Raw genomic sequence first — 16,698 nt, forward strand, 5'->3', positions numbered from 1 at the left:
GTGAAATAAAAATATCCTCCCATCATTTTAACACGAGAAGAAATAAGAAATGTTTAAAGGTACAAAAAAAAAAAAATGAAAGGCTTAACTGTTTGAAAAGGCAAACGGTCAGTGCAAAGCTTAGGATAAATCTGAATATTTGAGTGTAGTTAAAATGATTTCTGTAACCTGAAAAAGCATGAAGGTAGATTTGTATCAAATCTACAAATACTTTAGTGGAAGACTATCATTTCTCCTGTTTTTTAATTTCTCCCTCTTTCTCTCTTTTCTGCTTTCTTTTGTTTCTCTTTCTTCTTTTTTCTCTCCCCCCCCTCTTCTTTCATCATCCTTTATCTTGAGGGTACAGTGAGAAATTCTGAAGCGGCACTTAAAATCAAACCAGGGATGTCAAAATACCCTGCATAAGAGAAATTCAATTTTCTCTAGGAGGCCAAAAAAATCAAGAGTCCAAAGAAACTTAGAAATTAGAAGGACAGAATTAATGTTTTTCTCTCAAATAAAAGCAAAACTCAGTTCACTAATCAGCATTTGAACAGTCTGAAACCCCAGAGAAACCAGAGGAAAGTCATGCACGAGTTTAAAACTAACTTGTTGATGTGTCCGAGCCATAAGCAAACCCATGGTGAACAATTAAAGATTGCTTTAAGACAAACAAACTACAGTAGCAGAGGTCACTAATAAATGGGATCCACAGGGAATAATAATCTGTGTGTCAACATTGCTTTAAAACACAGTCGTTTTGTTGGCTGTGAGTTAACGCATATGCAACTTAGAATAAAAACATCACTATAATAAATTAACACATGGTCGTATCGACATAGAAACGTTATAAGTGACTAATGGGCGAGTGTGTTTTCTGCATCCTCTGCACTGCCTACAAGGAGCAGACAGTGGAGGTACTACTGAGGGAGCAGCTGGAAGATCCCGTCACCTGTTGTCGCCGTGGCAAGACCAAGACTCAGAAGGATCACTAGACATCTTATCACCAAGCTACAAGGAAAGCACCAAAGGCAGCACCCTTGTGTACATGCCGGAAAGACCCTTCCCCGACTACCTTGGAGGGTATATCAAGGACTGCAAGAAAGACCCAGAGGAGGAAAACAGGCTCCCTAATAAGAACCTCGAACTCCAGTCTCCACAACCACTGTGCGAGTCACTTTCCAGACTGCACTGCTACAGCTCACCCTTCCCAAGGGAGAAAGAGAAAGCGAAGCCCCCGGAAAAGACGAGGTTCCGTCAGACTGGACTGCTAAGGGCTTTTCTCTAGTCTCACTTTCTCAACCACCTTGTAACCGCCATCTTCCTGCTGCCTCTCAGGCAGGAAAAGGCAAGGCTTCCCATTCGGGTTTTTTGTTTGTTTTTCGAGGCAGGGTCTCTCTGTTTAGCCTTGACTGTCCTGGACTCACTTTTGTAGACCAGGCTGGCCTCGAACTCACAGCAATCCGCCTGCCTCTGCTTTCCAAGTGCTGGGATTAAAGGCGTGCGCCACCACCGCCCGGCCGTTCTAACCATTCTGAACATCAGTTCTTAGGTGTTGTACAGCAGATACTTGAAGGTATTGGTTGTGATTCCTTCATTTTTTATTTTAATGTGACTATTGTTTTATCTCTCAAAACCAACAAAGGAAAGCTGGAAATACCTGGTAGATTTTAAAGCGCACGAATTGGGTTGTTTCTTTGGGTGTAAATATATCTCATTCCCTGACGAATTGAGTCAGCTAACTGAAAAGTTTTAAACTGTAGAATAATAGGCCAGAACAGGGCCAGCAGCGAGTTGCCACTAAAGCTAACAAAGCCTGGTAGCTTCCAAGCCCGTTGCAGTGGGGCAGAAAGATCGACTTCAGGAAGGGGAGAGGAGACCGACGCCATGACGCTTCGCTCTTATGAACCCGCCCTCCCCATCCACAACCACAGGCACTTGTGAACTCTCTCCAAAAAGTCCAGTTTTTCCTTTAACGAATATGCCCATAGGAGGAACAAACCAGGTCATTTTTCCAAACATAAAATTATCACTGTGACACAGGCGCTCCTTATTTGCAAACTCAGCAGCAGTAAATGGTGCTCAGTTCTCTTCCGAGTCTGCATAACGCTCACCCAGAGAAGGTAAAAGTAACTTAGAAGTAAGCAGCCCAAATATTTCAAAATACAAACGCAGCCTGGATATAAAGGAGTGCTCAGATCCGCTCTCAGAAGCAGAATTTAAAGAACGGGGTGAAATTCTGTAACTCCAATGACCTTTAGGACTAAGAATAAAATGGAATGGTATTCTTCATACATTCTCCAAATGTTTGGACAAAATTGCATAGAAACGCAGTATACAGTCTGAGCAGCCATGGGCGACGGACAGAGAGAGGACGGAATGTCACAAGTCTGAATGCAGAAGGGCTTCAAAACGCATATTCAAATAAAATGAAGCCGTTGAGGCTGCCAGCAAATGCAATTCTTATAAAAAGCTGAATGAATCATTGCATAGCATTAAGAATATTACATGTCTGGTTAATTTTGGTATTGGATTGTTATATTTATTTGCAACTTCCAAATAATAATTTTATCACAGGAGTAATTTTACAGTGTAAAAATATATGCCCTCCCAGAAAGAAAATAGAATTTTAAAACCTTTAATAATTCTTTGAGATTTTCAGACAATATACCCTCATCATATTTATCTCCAACTGCTTTCCCTAAGTTCTCTCAGACCTACCCCATCTCACTAGCAAACCCCAACTTCATGGAGTGTGTTGTTGTTGTTGTTGCTGCTGCTGCTGCTGTTGTTTTAAATAACTCACTGGCTCCAATTTGCTCTGCCCATCCGTTTCTAGGTGGAGGAGCTATGCACGGTGTTATGGTTCCTACCAGGAGCTGTAAAGAACTGACTGACCTAGAGACGTCAATTTGAGTCAATTCACAGTTGAGGTCCAGCCTTCTAAAGCCATTCTCTCTCCAGTTGGATGTTGACTGGCTAGATTACCCGCAGGTGGGCACGACTGCTATGGGTTCATGTGTACAGTGGTCTTATCATGCCCCAAAGACACACACACACACACACACACACACACACACACACACACACACGGGTTCATCATCACCATCCTCATCATAACAAATTGAAAACAAGCAGGCAAGTCGGTTTGGTTTGCTTTGGCTGCTTTACTTGGCTGATTGGTCTGGGGTTTTGTTTGTTTGTTTTAAATGTTACTTATGTATTTTATTTATATGTGTGTGTCTTTTGTCTGTGTGCATGCCTATGTGCTCAGTGCCCACAGAGACCAGAAGATGGGGTCAGAGTCCCTGTCACTGGAATTACAGATTGTTGGGAGCTGTCATGTGGGTGCTGGGAAGCAGGTCCTCTGGAAGTGAAATCAGTGATGGCAGCCCTAGTGTGTTGGTTTTCAAGGTAAGAAAGGGCACAGGAGGGACAAGAACTGATGCCGTTAAAGGTGGTAAGCAGCTCACAGCATGAAATGCTCTGAACTTGAGCCAATGTCTCAATTGCTAGTAAACCTCGAGGTTTTCACTTATTTATTTCATCTTGAATAATGCATGCCTTAGGAATCAGCAGACTACCTCTACCCTCCAGAAAGTTCAATAAAAATCAGTAAAGGGAATGTGACTTCCATTCACAGAACAATGTCCTAGAACGGCAATGCTTTATAAAGGAAAAAGTAGAAGGCTAGGGAGATGGCTTGGCTGGCCGTGGGGGAGTCAGTGCACTTGCTAAAACATGAGCAAACCTGAGTTCAGATCTCTAGCACTGACAGGAAGAATGAGGCATGCGCATGCTCCTGTAAACCTGGCAGTCGAGGGTGGAGACAGGCAGATCCCTGGGTACCTCATCAGGAGCTACAGGCTGCAGCTTGGCCAACTTCCAGGCCCTTTATTTCCTAAATCGCAAGGCTGTACTTCCTCCTCCTAGCACATGCGTGTGAAATCAGCCCTGTGTGTGGTCCATAGTTATCTGTGTCAACTTGGAAACAAAAGAGCATATCTGAGTATCTTTTGTGCACATGCATGTTTTGGGGAGATAATACATTGTCTAATTTTTAAAATATATTTTATTAATTTATTCATATTACATCTCCATTGTTATCCCATCACTTGTATCCTGCCATTCCTCTCTCTCTCTCCCATTTTCCCCTTACTCCCCTCCCCTATGACTGTGACTGAGGGGGACCTCCTCCCCATGTATATGCTCATAGGGTATCAAGTCTCTTGAGGATCTACTGAGAAAATATTTTTTCAGATGGTGAATTTTCAAGTTCACCATCCTGGACACTATTTTCACTATCCAATTTGGAGTCAGGGGTCAACCAAATATGTATTCCTACTCCCAGGTAGCTTTTGCAGTTTGGGTTTCTAGCATGTAGCCAATGGGAAACAAACCAAGGGGGGGGGGGTGGTAAGATGAAGTGACTCTTTCTCTTTTAATTCCTGTAAGCAGGAACTCCTTCCAGCTAAGAGTGGAAATGTTGAAAGGTGTAGGAAGGAAAAAGAGCGATGCTGAGGTTTGAAATGAGAGTTGCAGTGATTTTCCATCTGAATGGAAAATGGTCTTGAGGGAATGGTAAAGATGTAACTGCTTAAGTAGACAGCATAGAAGCCTGACCAGGCCGATCTTCAGCAGTGAGGGAGCAGCTGCCTCACACTGGTGTCCCATGACTCTCGGCATCACAGCCTTCTCTCTAAACCATGTTCATCCCGGTAGAGCCCAGGGGAGCCATTTTTAATAAAAATAACAGGAGTCTTGGGAACTGAAGAACGAGGAGACACTTCAGTTATGCCGAACTCTAGCTGTGTGGGTTTAATTTCTTTCACTACGTGGCATGTAGGTGTCTACTAAAAAAGAGGGAGGTACAACAGTCAAGATCTGGGTATAAAAAAAGAAATAACACTGAATGTGCAAAGTGCAAATTACTTTTAAGGAATAGGAGTTACCAGACTTCTAAAATACCCACTTTTAATTATGTTGCCACTAACATAACTATCCAAGCTTTAATTCCTAGAAATAGTATAATAATAATAATAATAATAATAATAATAATAATAATAATAATAATAAATTATTGTTATTATAATTTTGTTTTTAATTATTATTTGATATGAAGATGTTTCTTTCCCAGGTTTTGAAGGTATGAGGAAAGCAGAGTTCTCCAACCCAAAGGCCACACTCTGAAGTCAGAATGTTGTGCCTTGAAGGGCAGTTCTCTGCACAGGCACCTCATTATACGACAGCAAACTTTGAGTCCAGAGAGCCAAATCCCTGACTTGTGTTTTATGAATACAGAGTACGCTAGAGTGCTCACAATACTTCTGCTTTGCTCCTTTTGTCAGTGTGTGCTTCCAATAAGAGGGGAAACTGAGGCACAGAGAGCCCCCCCCACAGGAGACCAAGTGTGCCTGCATCTCCATCCCTGCATCCCTAGCAAAGGTGCCACTTCATGTGGAGAGGTTGACTGATCCCTCAGGGTTGCAATGATCCCTTTTATCCCCAGAGCCAGTTGCCCCTTTCATTTTTTTTTCAACAATGCTTCCTTTTTGTTCCTGTCCCTCCAATGAGGAAGTGCGGCACAGACGCAGACACAATACACCTCTTCATAAGGAAGGCATGAGTGTGTGCCAGATGGGCAGAGGGGATTACAACATGTTTCCTCTCCCATGCTGACTCAATGGGGCTGGTATGAGAACTCATCTTATTCAAGAAGGCAGCTTCCCCTGACAGAATTATGAGTCACAGTTCCTGGGAAGAAAGTACACTTACCAACAACATTTGGGGGAAGGGGATCCTTGGGCGAATACAGTGAGGGTCATTCAGAAAGGCAGCACTGCCAGGGCCCACTGGGCAGGCAAAGGGCCTTGCAAACTTTGGGAAGCCTTGATCTCTCCACAGCCATAGCATGGACGCCTCTCGCTTTAATGTCCAGGTGTTGTACTTGACACGCCAATGAGAATGAGTCGTGTGGCTTTAAGCCCAGTCAACAGGAAACTGTCCAGTTTGAGAAAAGGTGCTTCTGAAAGGTTACTCATTCATGTCTTTACCATGCATGTACCGAGGACTTAATGTGGTCTTTATGTATTAGCCATTATTCTGAGTGTTTGGGAAACCAACCCCAAAATAAATAAATCTATGCCCCCAGATTCAAAGAGAAGGTGATGACAAAGGGATAGAGCAAGAAGACAAGAAAGAAGAGACAGAGGAAGGATGGAAAGGAAGAAGAAGAAAGACAGGTGAGAAGAGGGTAAGGAGGACAGGGCTGAAGGGCAAATTACAGAGATGGGGTACAAAGAAGAGTAGACTGAATATTAGCAGGCGATGGAAGATACTAAAGCAACACTCAGCAGGCAGAGGGAAGTGACTGGCTGGGCTATTTTTTATTGTAATGGTCGTGGAAAGCCTCTGTGAGAAGATAACATTCAATCAGTACTAAGTCAAGTGAAATAAATTATGGTCCAGGGTTATCATCAGCATATTTAAGAATCAGTACATCAAGTCCCTTCCAATCAAAGGAGACAGATACCCAATAGATGCTGGTGTATTAGTGTGGCCCAGCTGTATGCTAGCACATCCCAGATGAATACGAGGCCTGGTTAAAATACAGCCTTTCCTCTGTGAAGTCCCAAAGGGCCAACAAGTTTAGATATTATCTGTACTTTCAGCTGTACTCTGTCCTAGTTACACCCCGTCTTTAGAGTTATTTTTGGTTCCTGATACAATGCACTAAGTGGCATAGAAAAACTGAAGTGCACCCAGCAAAGATGATCAGGATGGCAGGAGGGCTGCGATTCATGCCGCATGAAGAAGAGTTGAAGGTACATATTGCAGAGCACTGGGGTCATGGTTACATAAGGCTGATTTAACACTTCCAACGGGTTCTGAGAGAGAATAGGCATTAAAGCGATGATAGTCAAAGTACGGCCTATGGTGTTCAGAGGAATTATACATATGGATGCTTATCCTTATTAAAATTAGGATCCCTGGAGTCCCTGTGTTAAAATTAAAGAATCAGTGCTTCAGACTTTTTTCAGTCATGAGGCTAAATCAAAGAAATATATGAAAATGGCAGAGACTAATTTCAGTCCTACGTGCAAAAATTTTTGCAAAAGCTTGATGAGTCAAAAAAAAAGTAACAGCATACAATCATTTGCTCACTAAATAGAGCAAACATGGGTGACACTGAGAAGCAATTTAGAGATGAGAGGAGACCTCAGAAGATGGGATTATATCCAAATTCTTCTATCTCTGCTTAGATGTGGTCCAGGACCATGGTGACTAATACTGCTTATTCACACTCACTTAAGATCTTGATTGGCTCCTCATACAAAGTCAGGCCCAAAGAAAAAAGGCACCTACCAACAAATTCTTTGTTGCTTATAGAGATGCAGTTTGATCAAAACTATCAGTTTTGCTTGTTTGTTTTCTCAACATCGCAGTGAACTGCTAACAAATGAGTCTTTTCCAGTGCTGGTGCACTTTTGGGTAAGAGGTTGTACTATGCCCCTGCCATTTCCTCTATAGGACTTAAGATAAGAATAAGGAGAAGTACTCTTGGGAGTATACACACCAAACGTGTTCCTAAGTGTTCTAGTCCCCCTTCCCCCCCAAATTCTATTATTCTTTCAGCTACGTGATTGTATGCAACTACAGAAGACCATGTAACAAAGCCAACATTATGTTCTTTTGCATTCACTATCAGAAAGATTGGGCACATAATTCCATATGTTATCTTAATTTATCAAGTGCCGCACACTCACCTGAGGCATGGCTCTGCAGGATCCCATAGAAGGACAGACTCATCAAACACCACAGAAGTCCCATCCTGTGAACATAAATAAAGAGGTAAGGGAGGGTACTTCTTCCCTGGAGAGTTTTTAATAATGATCACTGGGGATGCTGCGTGCTAACTAGAGGTTAAGAACTGTTCCAAGGGTTTAGGAATACCAAACATCTGTACAGTCAGAACCAATAACAAAGTTGATGGCTCCTGTTTTGCATTGCCACTTTTCTTTGAGCCCCATTATTCCATGCAGATGAACTCAAAACAGATCTAAATAACGTGTGACTGAGGTCCCTTGGCTAGAAAGTGGTCCAGCCATTGTTAAATTCCAGGGGCGAGGCTACAGAACTCTCTGCTGGTCACAGAACTATAACTGCTACATTAAAAAAAAATGTTCCCCTGGATTTTCTGACCAGGAGTCACACTGCTGGCAGATGAGTCTGACCTTCTTGCCCTTTATTGGCGTTCGCTTATCTAGTCTCAGTGGGAAATAAGTCACAATCCAGGTACTTTTCCATCTTACTGATGAGTTGAAACTCTAGAGATTTTGGGTCCAGATATGGTCTGTAGTCAACCACACAGAACTTATATCACTGGGAAACATGGAGCCCTCCTGCCACGGTGCTCTTGCTTATGGACTGAAAAGACAAATGGCAAGGCAGGAATCTCAGTGATCTTTAGCTTTCTAATGAAACCAGTGGGAACTGCCAACTAGCAAGGAGCACGTGCTCCTCTATTTGGTTGTGTGGTCATTAATGCAGGAGATTTATCAACTCTGTAAAGTACATCTTTCCTATTCCGCTGGACCTTCCTGGTCAGTGAGAAAGTGTCTACAGTGCTATAAATACAGAAATATGGAATGACTCAGAAATTCCAGGCTCATGACTTCTTCCTTCTCATTGATAAAAGCATCCATACAAACATGCTGAAAGGCATCTGGTAATTTGTTCATAACCATACTTCTAGAAAGCAATGGAGACGGTATTTTCTTAAACCCTCATCAAGCACAGAGACTCACATACCAAAAGTGGCCAACATGAATATGTGATTGTATGATGTAAGACAACAAAATGGGCCACTTTTAAGAGTACTACATGGAAATAAATGGTATAAGTTCATATTACCCAAACAACTCCGGTTGTATTGTACAGCCTAATACAAAATGCAGGCTTCTACCTCTACCGTTTATCTTAACAATAGACAACCAAAAATCTCTACTTCCTTCCTTAGCCTACCTGTATAAAAAAATCACAGGTGAGTTTATCACAAGTGGTATTACATGAAAATATTTTATTTCAAATATCAAATGTTCTTTTCTACCAAAAAGCTGCCTTCCAACCCTCAAATCACCATCTAGAGAAATTTATTCACACACACACACACACACACACACATCTATCACTCATTCATTCAGTAGAATGCTTTGAGGGCTGGAGAGGTAACCTGGAGGTACAACACTTCCATAACATGTGCAGTACTAAGGCCGTGAGTGCCAGTACCATCCTGATCCCCTCAGTATTACACGATTTTAAAGTTATCTTCATCTAACCGCAGTGCGTTTTAGCAAGCACAATGCAAGGCCTCTGATGAGTACATCTCTGCAGCCAGTAAACCCACGTTTTCAACTATGTATAAAATGTACACATGCAAACATGGACTAGAGCTATGACGTATCAGAGAAAAGGCAGAGTAGTGAGCACAGCCTCATGGTAACCTAAAACAGGTACCAAAAGAAGAAATTGAACTACAAAGTAAAAGGGGGGAAAAAAGGACAAAAGAAAGCAACAGATCAATGCAATTGAAGATGCTCAAAAGAAAGATTGGTCCCCATCAAAGACTACACACAAGATGCTTTCACACTGGATGAGAATTGGTTAATTATTGGGACTTGAAGCATAAGGAAAGTATGGGGAAATGAGGGTGTGGGAGAACAACATTCAGAGATAAAGAGACATAAATATAAAAGAGTCTAATAATAGTCTAATGCTAATTCTGTTTGGCCCAAGTACAGGGTATAAGAAAAAGAGCTATAGATGATTTTGCTGGAAAGCAGAAAGAGCCTGGATGAGAATATGCCAATGCTGAGAAAAACGAGCTAAAGGCTTGTGTTTTAACTTACAAAGCAAGCAAGATAACTGATGCTTTCTGAGTATAGGGGTGGCACAGTGATACAGGAGTGATCAGCTTAGGCCTTAGGGAAGTCATTCTGCCAGGCACATAATGGAAGAATGGTCACTAAATTCTGTCTTGGAGTCATTTTGGATCTTGAGTTTGTCATCACAATAATTGCTCTCCTGCTAGTTTTTGTCATTGGCACACTTGTTCAGCATGCCACCTATGTCCTCACCCAAGTCATTAATAAAAGTAATTAATAATTCTGCATCAATCCTTGTCAGCAAGAGAAATAAGATTTTGCACTGCAGATTCAGAGTACAGCAGTTTAAGCCCCACTACTTGGCTCTATTAGACTGTTCTGACCTTCCGTATTGCTTTTGGCTATTCACACACACACACTCACACACACACTCACACACACACATACACACACACATGAGAGAGAGAAACAGAGACAGAGACAGACAGAGATAGAGACAGAGAGACAAGAGACAGAGAGATGCACACACACACAGAGGAGAGAGAAACAGAAACAGAGACAAAGACAGAAAGACACACAGAGACAGAGAGACAGAGAGAGACACTCACACATATGCGCGCACACACACACACGAGAGAGAGAGAGAGAGAGAGAGAGAGAGAGAGAGACAGACAGACAGACAGACAGACAGACAGACAGACAGACAGAAATAGAGACAGAAACAAGAGACAGAGATGCACACACACACATACACACACACAGGAGAGAGAGAAACAGAGAAAGACAGAGAGACAGAAAGACAGACAGAGACAGATAGAGGTAGAATCATGCACACACATTTGGACACTCACTCACACACATGAGAGAGAGAGAGAGAGAGAGAGAGAGAGAGAGAGAGAGAGACAGACAGACAGACAGACAGACAGACACACACACACACACACACACACACCACATACACACACACACACTTCTCTTTTTGGATTTTTACTAATTTCCTATTTATAAGTTGCTGAACTATTAGAGCAACACGGAGACAACATTCTAATTAGGATGATTGAGAATCTTAATTGATATTCCCAAGAGTTGCTGGATTATGCAGGATGGAGCAGAGTCAGATCACCAACAGAGAGCTAGTCCAAAGATAACCCTTGTGCAAACACAAACCCAGGGTCAACCTCGCCCTGTGATGAATAAAACATCAGGACGACAAAACAGAAAATAGATTGTGCAGCGTGCCATGACAGACTGTAGGTACCAAGGTTAGTGGGAGATGGCTGGCTGGCCAGAACCCTTTTAGAAGTTGATGGTTCATTTAATACCAGCTTGCATTTAGCCTTGGGATTTTGTCACTGAAAAAGGAATACACCTTCTGTTCTTGTTTCTTGGAGTAAGAGGGTATTGAGTCAGAGACGGAGTATCTGGCAGAAGGCAGGAGACCTATCTACGGATGCAAGGGCTCACTGTAGATGAATTACAGTGAGCTTCACACAACTGTGATGGTGTCTAGTGTGTCCTGTTCTAGCTTTAGAAAATAGAGACCTACATGGCTTCCCAGCCGTCCTTTTCTGTTACCCATTTTACTTCCTATCATAGTCCCCCCCCCTTTTTTTTTATCAGGACTTCTCTGATATGCAATGCCATTGATTTTTTATTTTTTTATTTTTTTGCCCTTGTTTCTTAATATACCAACTTGTGCACATATATCATTTATCAAGACATTTTAAGTGCATGTTTAACTCCACATAAGCATAGAAATGTTAACAAGGGTTTACTTTCGCCTCACCACTTCCATGTGTACCTCTACATGGGAAACTGTCTCTCTAGGCTTAATAAGTATCTTGTTTTCGTACTCTCTGAGTTAGCTATCATGGGTTCTCTCCCTGGACCAGCATCCTGGGTCTGCAGCCACAAGGCTGCTGGTCACACATTTGCTTAGTTTTCCCTTTGCACAATGGCGCTTCCCTGAGACCCGGAGTAGTGGTTTTCTGAATGCCGGCTCTGTGTAGCTCTATGCTGTCAGAATGGTCACTCCTAAAAACACTCCACCACAATGGCTGGACACAGACCTTCAGCCTAGCCTTTGTCAGTTTTTCTTCCCGGGAATCTTACCATGTCCCTCTAAGGTCATCTTGCAGGCTGGCTAAGCCTCCTGTGGCCTTGAATTAGATTTAACTTGCTTCATTTCTGCCCTTTGTTATGATCTAACCATGGAAAACTTGGCCACTAGCACCAAAGCACAAACCCTAGAAGGCCAGACCCATGTCTGGTGAGTACTGCTACCAGGCTGCTTCGCTGGGTCCTTAGCTATCACCAGCCCACCTGTGTTTCCGTTCTGTTGTCTAAGTCACAGATAAATCTGAGTAGGGTTTCCACTCACACACACCTAAGAGATGACAAGCAAACCTCTGTCTCATTTTAGAAAAAGGAAAATGATGTCTATTAAGAACTGGCGAGTGTTTTCATTCCTCTTGTACTGCCTCATAATGTTTTCACCCATAGAGGATCTCTGGGAGACAATTTCATGAACCAATATTGAGCAATAAGCCAACATTTAAACACACTGACATGAAATGCACTAATTATAAGTAGTATGAATGATGTCAGCTCAACCCAGTTCTTCTGAGCAACGAAGGCACGGAGCATGAGCATAATAAGAGCAGCCTTCTCAGGACAACAACCAAGTGACCTATTTAAGCACCAAGATAGGCCACATCACGTGCCATGAATCAAAACCACAGCAACTTTAAAGGAAATGAAAGGACAATCCTTAACCATAGGATTGAATCACACATAAAAACAGGGAATTAAAAAGGGAAGTCTTCAAAAGTGAGGAATATAGTTCTAAATAAACCATGGGCCAAAAGAAAAATTCTCCAAGGAAGAGAAGAAATGAGTTTGAAATATCCTACCAACTATGTGCTTGGCAGACAATTTGTAATGTTACAGCCATGATGCTAGAAAGAATGTGATAAAGCAAGCAGTTTAATATTCTACTTTAGATCCTAGGTATAAAAATACAAATGAGCCAAGTAAGCAAAATAAAAAATAAAATAACAAGTAGAGATCAAAGAGTTTTAAAGTGGGTAAAAGTGGGGAAAAAATTCAAATTGATTCTCTAAAAATAATAGTGAGGGTGATATATCTCTAGCCAGGTAAAGTAAGAAGAGAATGAAATTACATAAAGCAGGAACGAAAGAAGAAATATAGCTACTGATCATAGAGACATTAAATGTATAAGCTGAAGCTATAAACTCTAGGCATATAAATTCCATAACATAGATGTAATGAAACAATATTTTAAAAGGTACAAACGTACAACATTCAGCTAAAATGAAAGACAGTCTCTTTTTATTTGTTCTGTTTAAGTTTTTCGTGTTCCAAGACAGGGTTTCTCTGTGTAACCTTGGCTGTCCTAGACTAGCTTCGTAGACCACATTGGCCTTGAACTCATAGAGATCCACCTGCCTCTGCCTCCCTGAGTGCTGAGATTACAGGTGTGCACTACTATGCCCAGCTGAAACAAAGTCTTTTTAGTCCTTCAAATACTGAGGATATGAAAATGTATTCATCTCTAGAGTTTTGAGAAAAGAGCAGAGCCTTGGTTAACAACTAGATGTCAATCTTGCAAGAGGAAAACCAAAGAAACAAGCACATTGCTCTGTCCCTGTCTTTCTGGATCACAGAAAACTGTGCGCTAACAGATTGGTGTCTTGTAATTGTTTTGTTTGTCTGTTTGAGTTCAAGGTCTTTCCCTCCATTTTACCAATTTTTTAAGAATCTATTTTCATCATATTCAATCCCAGGTCTCCCCCAACTCCTCCCCGGTGATCCACCCTCCAAATTTGAGTCCTTTTTTGTTTGTTTGTTTTAATAAAATGCCTCCACTAATTTCTGCTGCCCATAAGCTCCTGCATATAGGACCATCCACTAGAACCTCGATCATGGTCAATCTTCAAAGCTCTAGGATAAAGGACAATTGCCTCTCCCTCCCCAGAACACAACAACTGCCCATAACTTCTCAGTGAGGGGTCAGGGCTCATGAATTCCTTCTGTCTCCATCCCAGAAGACTGGATGCCTTGCTCCTGGGTGGACATCCATACCTGCCATGAGTTCATGAGTAAAGTAATCCTGTCACGTCCGTAAGATGCTGATTTAGTCTGGACTTCTCAAACTCCTCAACCTCTGCTTCTTACAATCTTTCTGCTCCTCTTCCAAGGCAGTTTCTGAGACTTGGGGAAGAGGATGTCCCATGTGTGCTTGAATACTCCACTGAAACTCTCTCCACTGTCGATGGATGTGAGTTTCTGTGTTAACCACCATGCACTGCACAAAGAAACTCCTCTAATGAAAGACCAGGGTCCTTTTATGTAGCCCAAGCTTGACTCAAATTCTCCATCCTCCTGAGTCAGCTTTTGGGATGTTGGAATTGCAGACGTATACCAGGCCTTATGGGTGTCCTATAAAGGGACTTTCTGGTCATTTGTTCCATTCCTGAGAGTAAATAACATAATAGACATAATACCCATGAATGGAAAGGCTCAGCATTGAGAAGAGATTGTTTTTCCCGAAGCTAACTAATGGGTATGGTTAATTTCAACCAAAATGTCAGAGAAATAGCTTTAGATACAGTATATAGGAGGAGGGAGTAGGGGCCAATGAGGGGAAACAATTTTTAAAACAACAAGAAATTGGAGGCATTACCCAGTGAACAGCCCAGTCTTCAAATTCTAAGGCTTTGAATTAAAAAGCATAATAACTTTACCAAAAACAATATGCTTAAGGCAAAGAACAGATCAAAGGATGTTTAAGATCATTCTTCATTTGGGAAATGTAAATTAAAACCACGAGAAATTAAAATCACTACTCTACACCTTGCCAAAACAGCTAATATAAAAATAAATTTGAACATACCTAAGGCTAAAAATGACAGAAACTATCTGGAAGTGTCACACGGGTGGAATCCAGATTGCAAAACAGAGTGGAAGATTTCTGCAAAGTTAAACAACACTCCTGCCACATGGGTCCATAGTCTCACCCAGGTCTTTCCCCATAAGAAATAAAAACTGTCTCACAAAAGAACGATGTACATGAAAATTTATATCTCACTATCAGGTGCTTAGAATTGGAAGCAACTCAAATGCTGTGCAGTGTATGAAACAATCAACAAGCTCTGGAGCACATAGGAAAAAAGAACAATAATCCTCAGCAATCCGGAACAGTGGGCATCATCCACTGCATGTTGCCACGTTACTATGGTAAACATCAAAGGAATTCTGTTAGATGAAAGAAGCCACTCTGAATGGGATACACACTGAATGCTTCCATTTACATGAGATGCTCAGAAACGGAGAAGTGGTGTGACAAGGGACAGACACTGAGGGTTGGAGTGGTGGAATAGAATAGTGGAGTTGTGAAGAAGCTGTTTAGTGGCAGGGACCACTTGACTATCCCGATTGTGGCAGTGGCTCTGGGATCCAGGATGCGAGCTAAACTTCCATTGTCTTGGTTTCGTCCCTGTCATTGTGATAAAATAACATAATACCGGAATCCAGTGTAAGCAGGTCTTCAAGGAAAGGGACAAGGGGTCTGTCTCAGCTCATGGCTCCAGCTTACAATCCAGCTTACAAACCACAGTACATCTGCAATCACAACCAGAAAATGTTGACCATGTGCTCAGCTTGCCTTCTCCTCTCTATACGGTCCAGAAATCCCCGCCCAGAAAAATGGCCCCCACCTACATGGGAGATGAGTCTTCACACAGTGATTACTTAGGGCATGGTGGCACACACCTTTAACCCCAGCACTCGAGAGCAGGAGGCAAGCTGACCACTGTGAGTTTGAGGCCAGACTGGTCTACACAGCAAGTCGAGGACAGCCAAGATAACACAGAGAAATCCTGCCTTGAAAAGCTAATATATATATTTATACTGAGACAGCTCAGAGGTTAAGGGCACTTGTCAGTTGATAGGAACCTAATTCCCTGGTCAGTCTCCAACACCCACATAAAACACCCGCATAAGTTCAGAAGGGGAAAAGTGACTCTACATAGTTGTCCTCTGACACACACTCATACATAAGCCCATACATTCATCGTACACACACACACACACACACACACACACACACACACACACACGTAACAAACAAAATACATTTTTAAAAATACAAGCTCTTACAGACATACTCAGAGGCTAACCTTTACAGGCATGGCCAGAGGCCTGCCCCCAAGTCTGAAGTGGCAGATTAGTGGTATTGACCACATCCATAGAGCTGTGCCTCAAAACAGGTCAATTTTATTATATGCCTATTAAATAATTTTAAATAACATGATTCTTTTTTTTTTTAAACTGATGCATGATTTGTGAAGTCTTTTAGGCAGTCTTGATAAAAAGCTGTTTTAACCTAAATATTGGGTTCTATTTTCAACATTCACTTTCAAAATAACAGTCTTGTCATTAAGCCCTGAGTGTTCCGGAAAGTTCCAGCAATAGACAGAAAGTGAGAGAGATCAATGAACTGTCCTCAGCTTTAAGCTCACCAAGTTAGTGCTGTTAACCTTCACTGATGAAACATCAGGGTCAAAGTTCACCCCAGAAACCACTAGCACACTCCTGGACATTGCTTTCCCCCCCATGGCTTCAAAAGATTGGGAACTTTGAGAGGACAGATATAATACACCGCCTGCCATCTTCTGAGGCTTGGTCTCAAATGTGAGCAGGAAGTCATCCCATTGGGCTTTAATGTTTTGAATACCAACAAGTTCTGAAAGGTGAGAGAGGAGGACATAGCACCATAAAGGTCCATTTCTGCCATGAGGAGAGTAGAAATAGG

The 16,698-nt window shown here is 41.9% G+C and overlaps 1 protein-coding gene across 5 annotated transcripts in view; it reads right to left on the reverse strand.

Annotated features, from left to right (window-relative positions):
- IL1RAP (interleukin 1 receptor accessory protein) overlaps nt 1-16,698 on the reverse strand; it is a 142,981-nt gene that overhangs the window by 89,426 nt on the left and 36,857 nt on the right. For all 5 annotated transcript variants that reach the window (XR_014783386.1, XR_014783387.1, XR_014783388.1 and 2 more), the window contains exon 2: nt 7,746-7,810. Coding sequence is in view for 2 of the 5 variants with exons in the window: in XM_084802531.1 (XP_084658657.1) it covers nt 7,746-7,809 (64 nt within the window). In the remaining 3 variants the exon portion in view is untranslated. The remainder of the gene's footprint in view (nt 1-7,745; nt 7,811-16,698) is intronic.

The sequence above is a fragment of the Acomys minous genome (genome assembly GCF_964271855.1).
Source record: "Acomys minous genome assembly, chromosome: 11".
NCBI lineage: Eukaryota > Metazoa > Chordata > Mammalia > Rodentia > Muridae > Acomys > Acomys minous.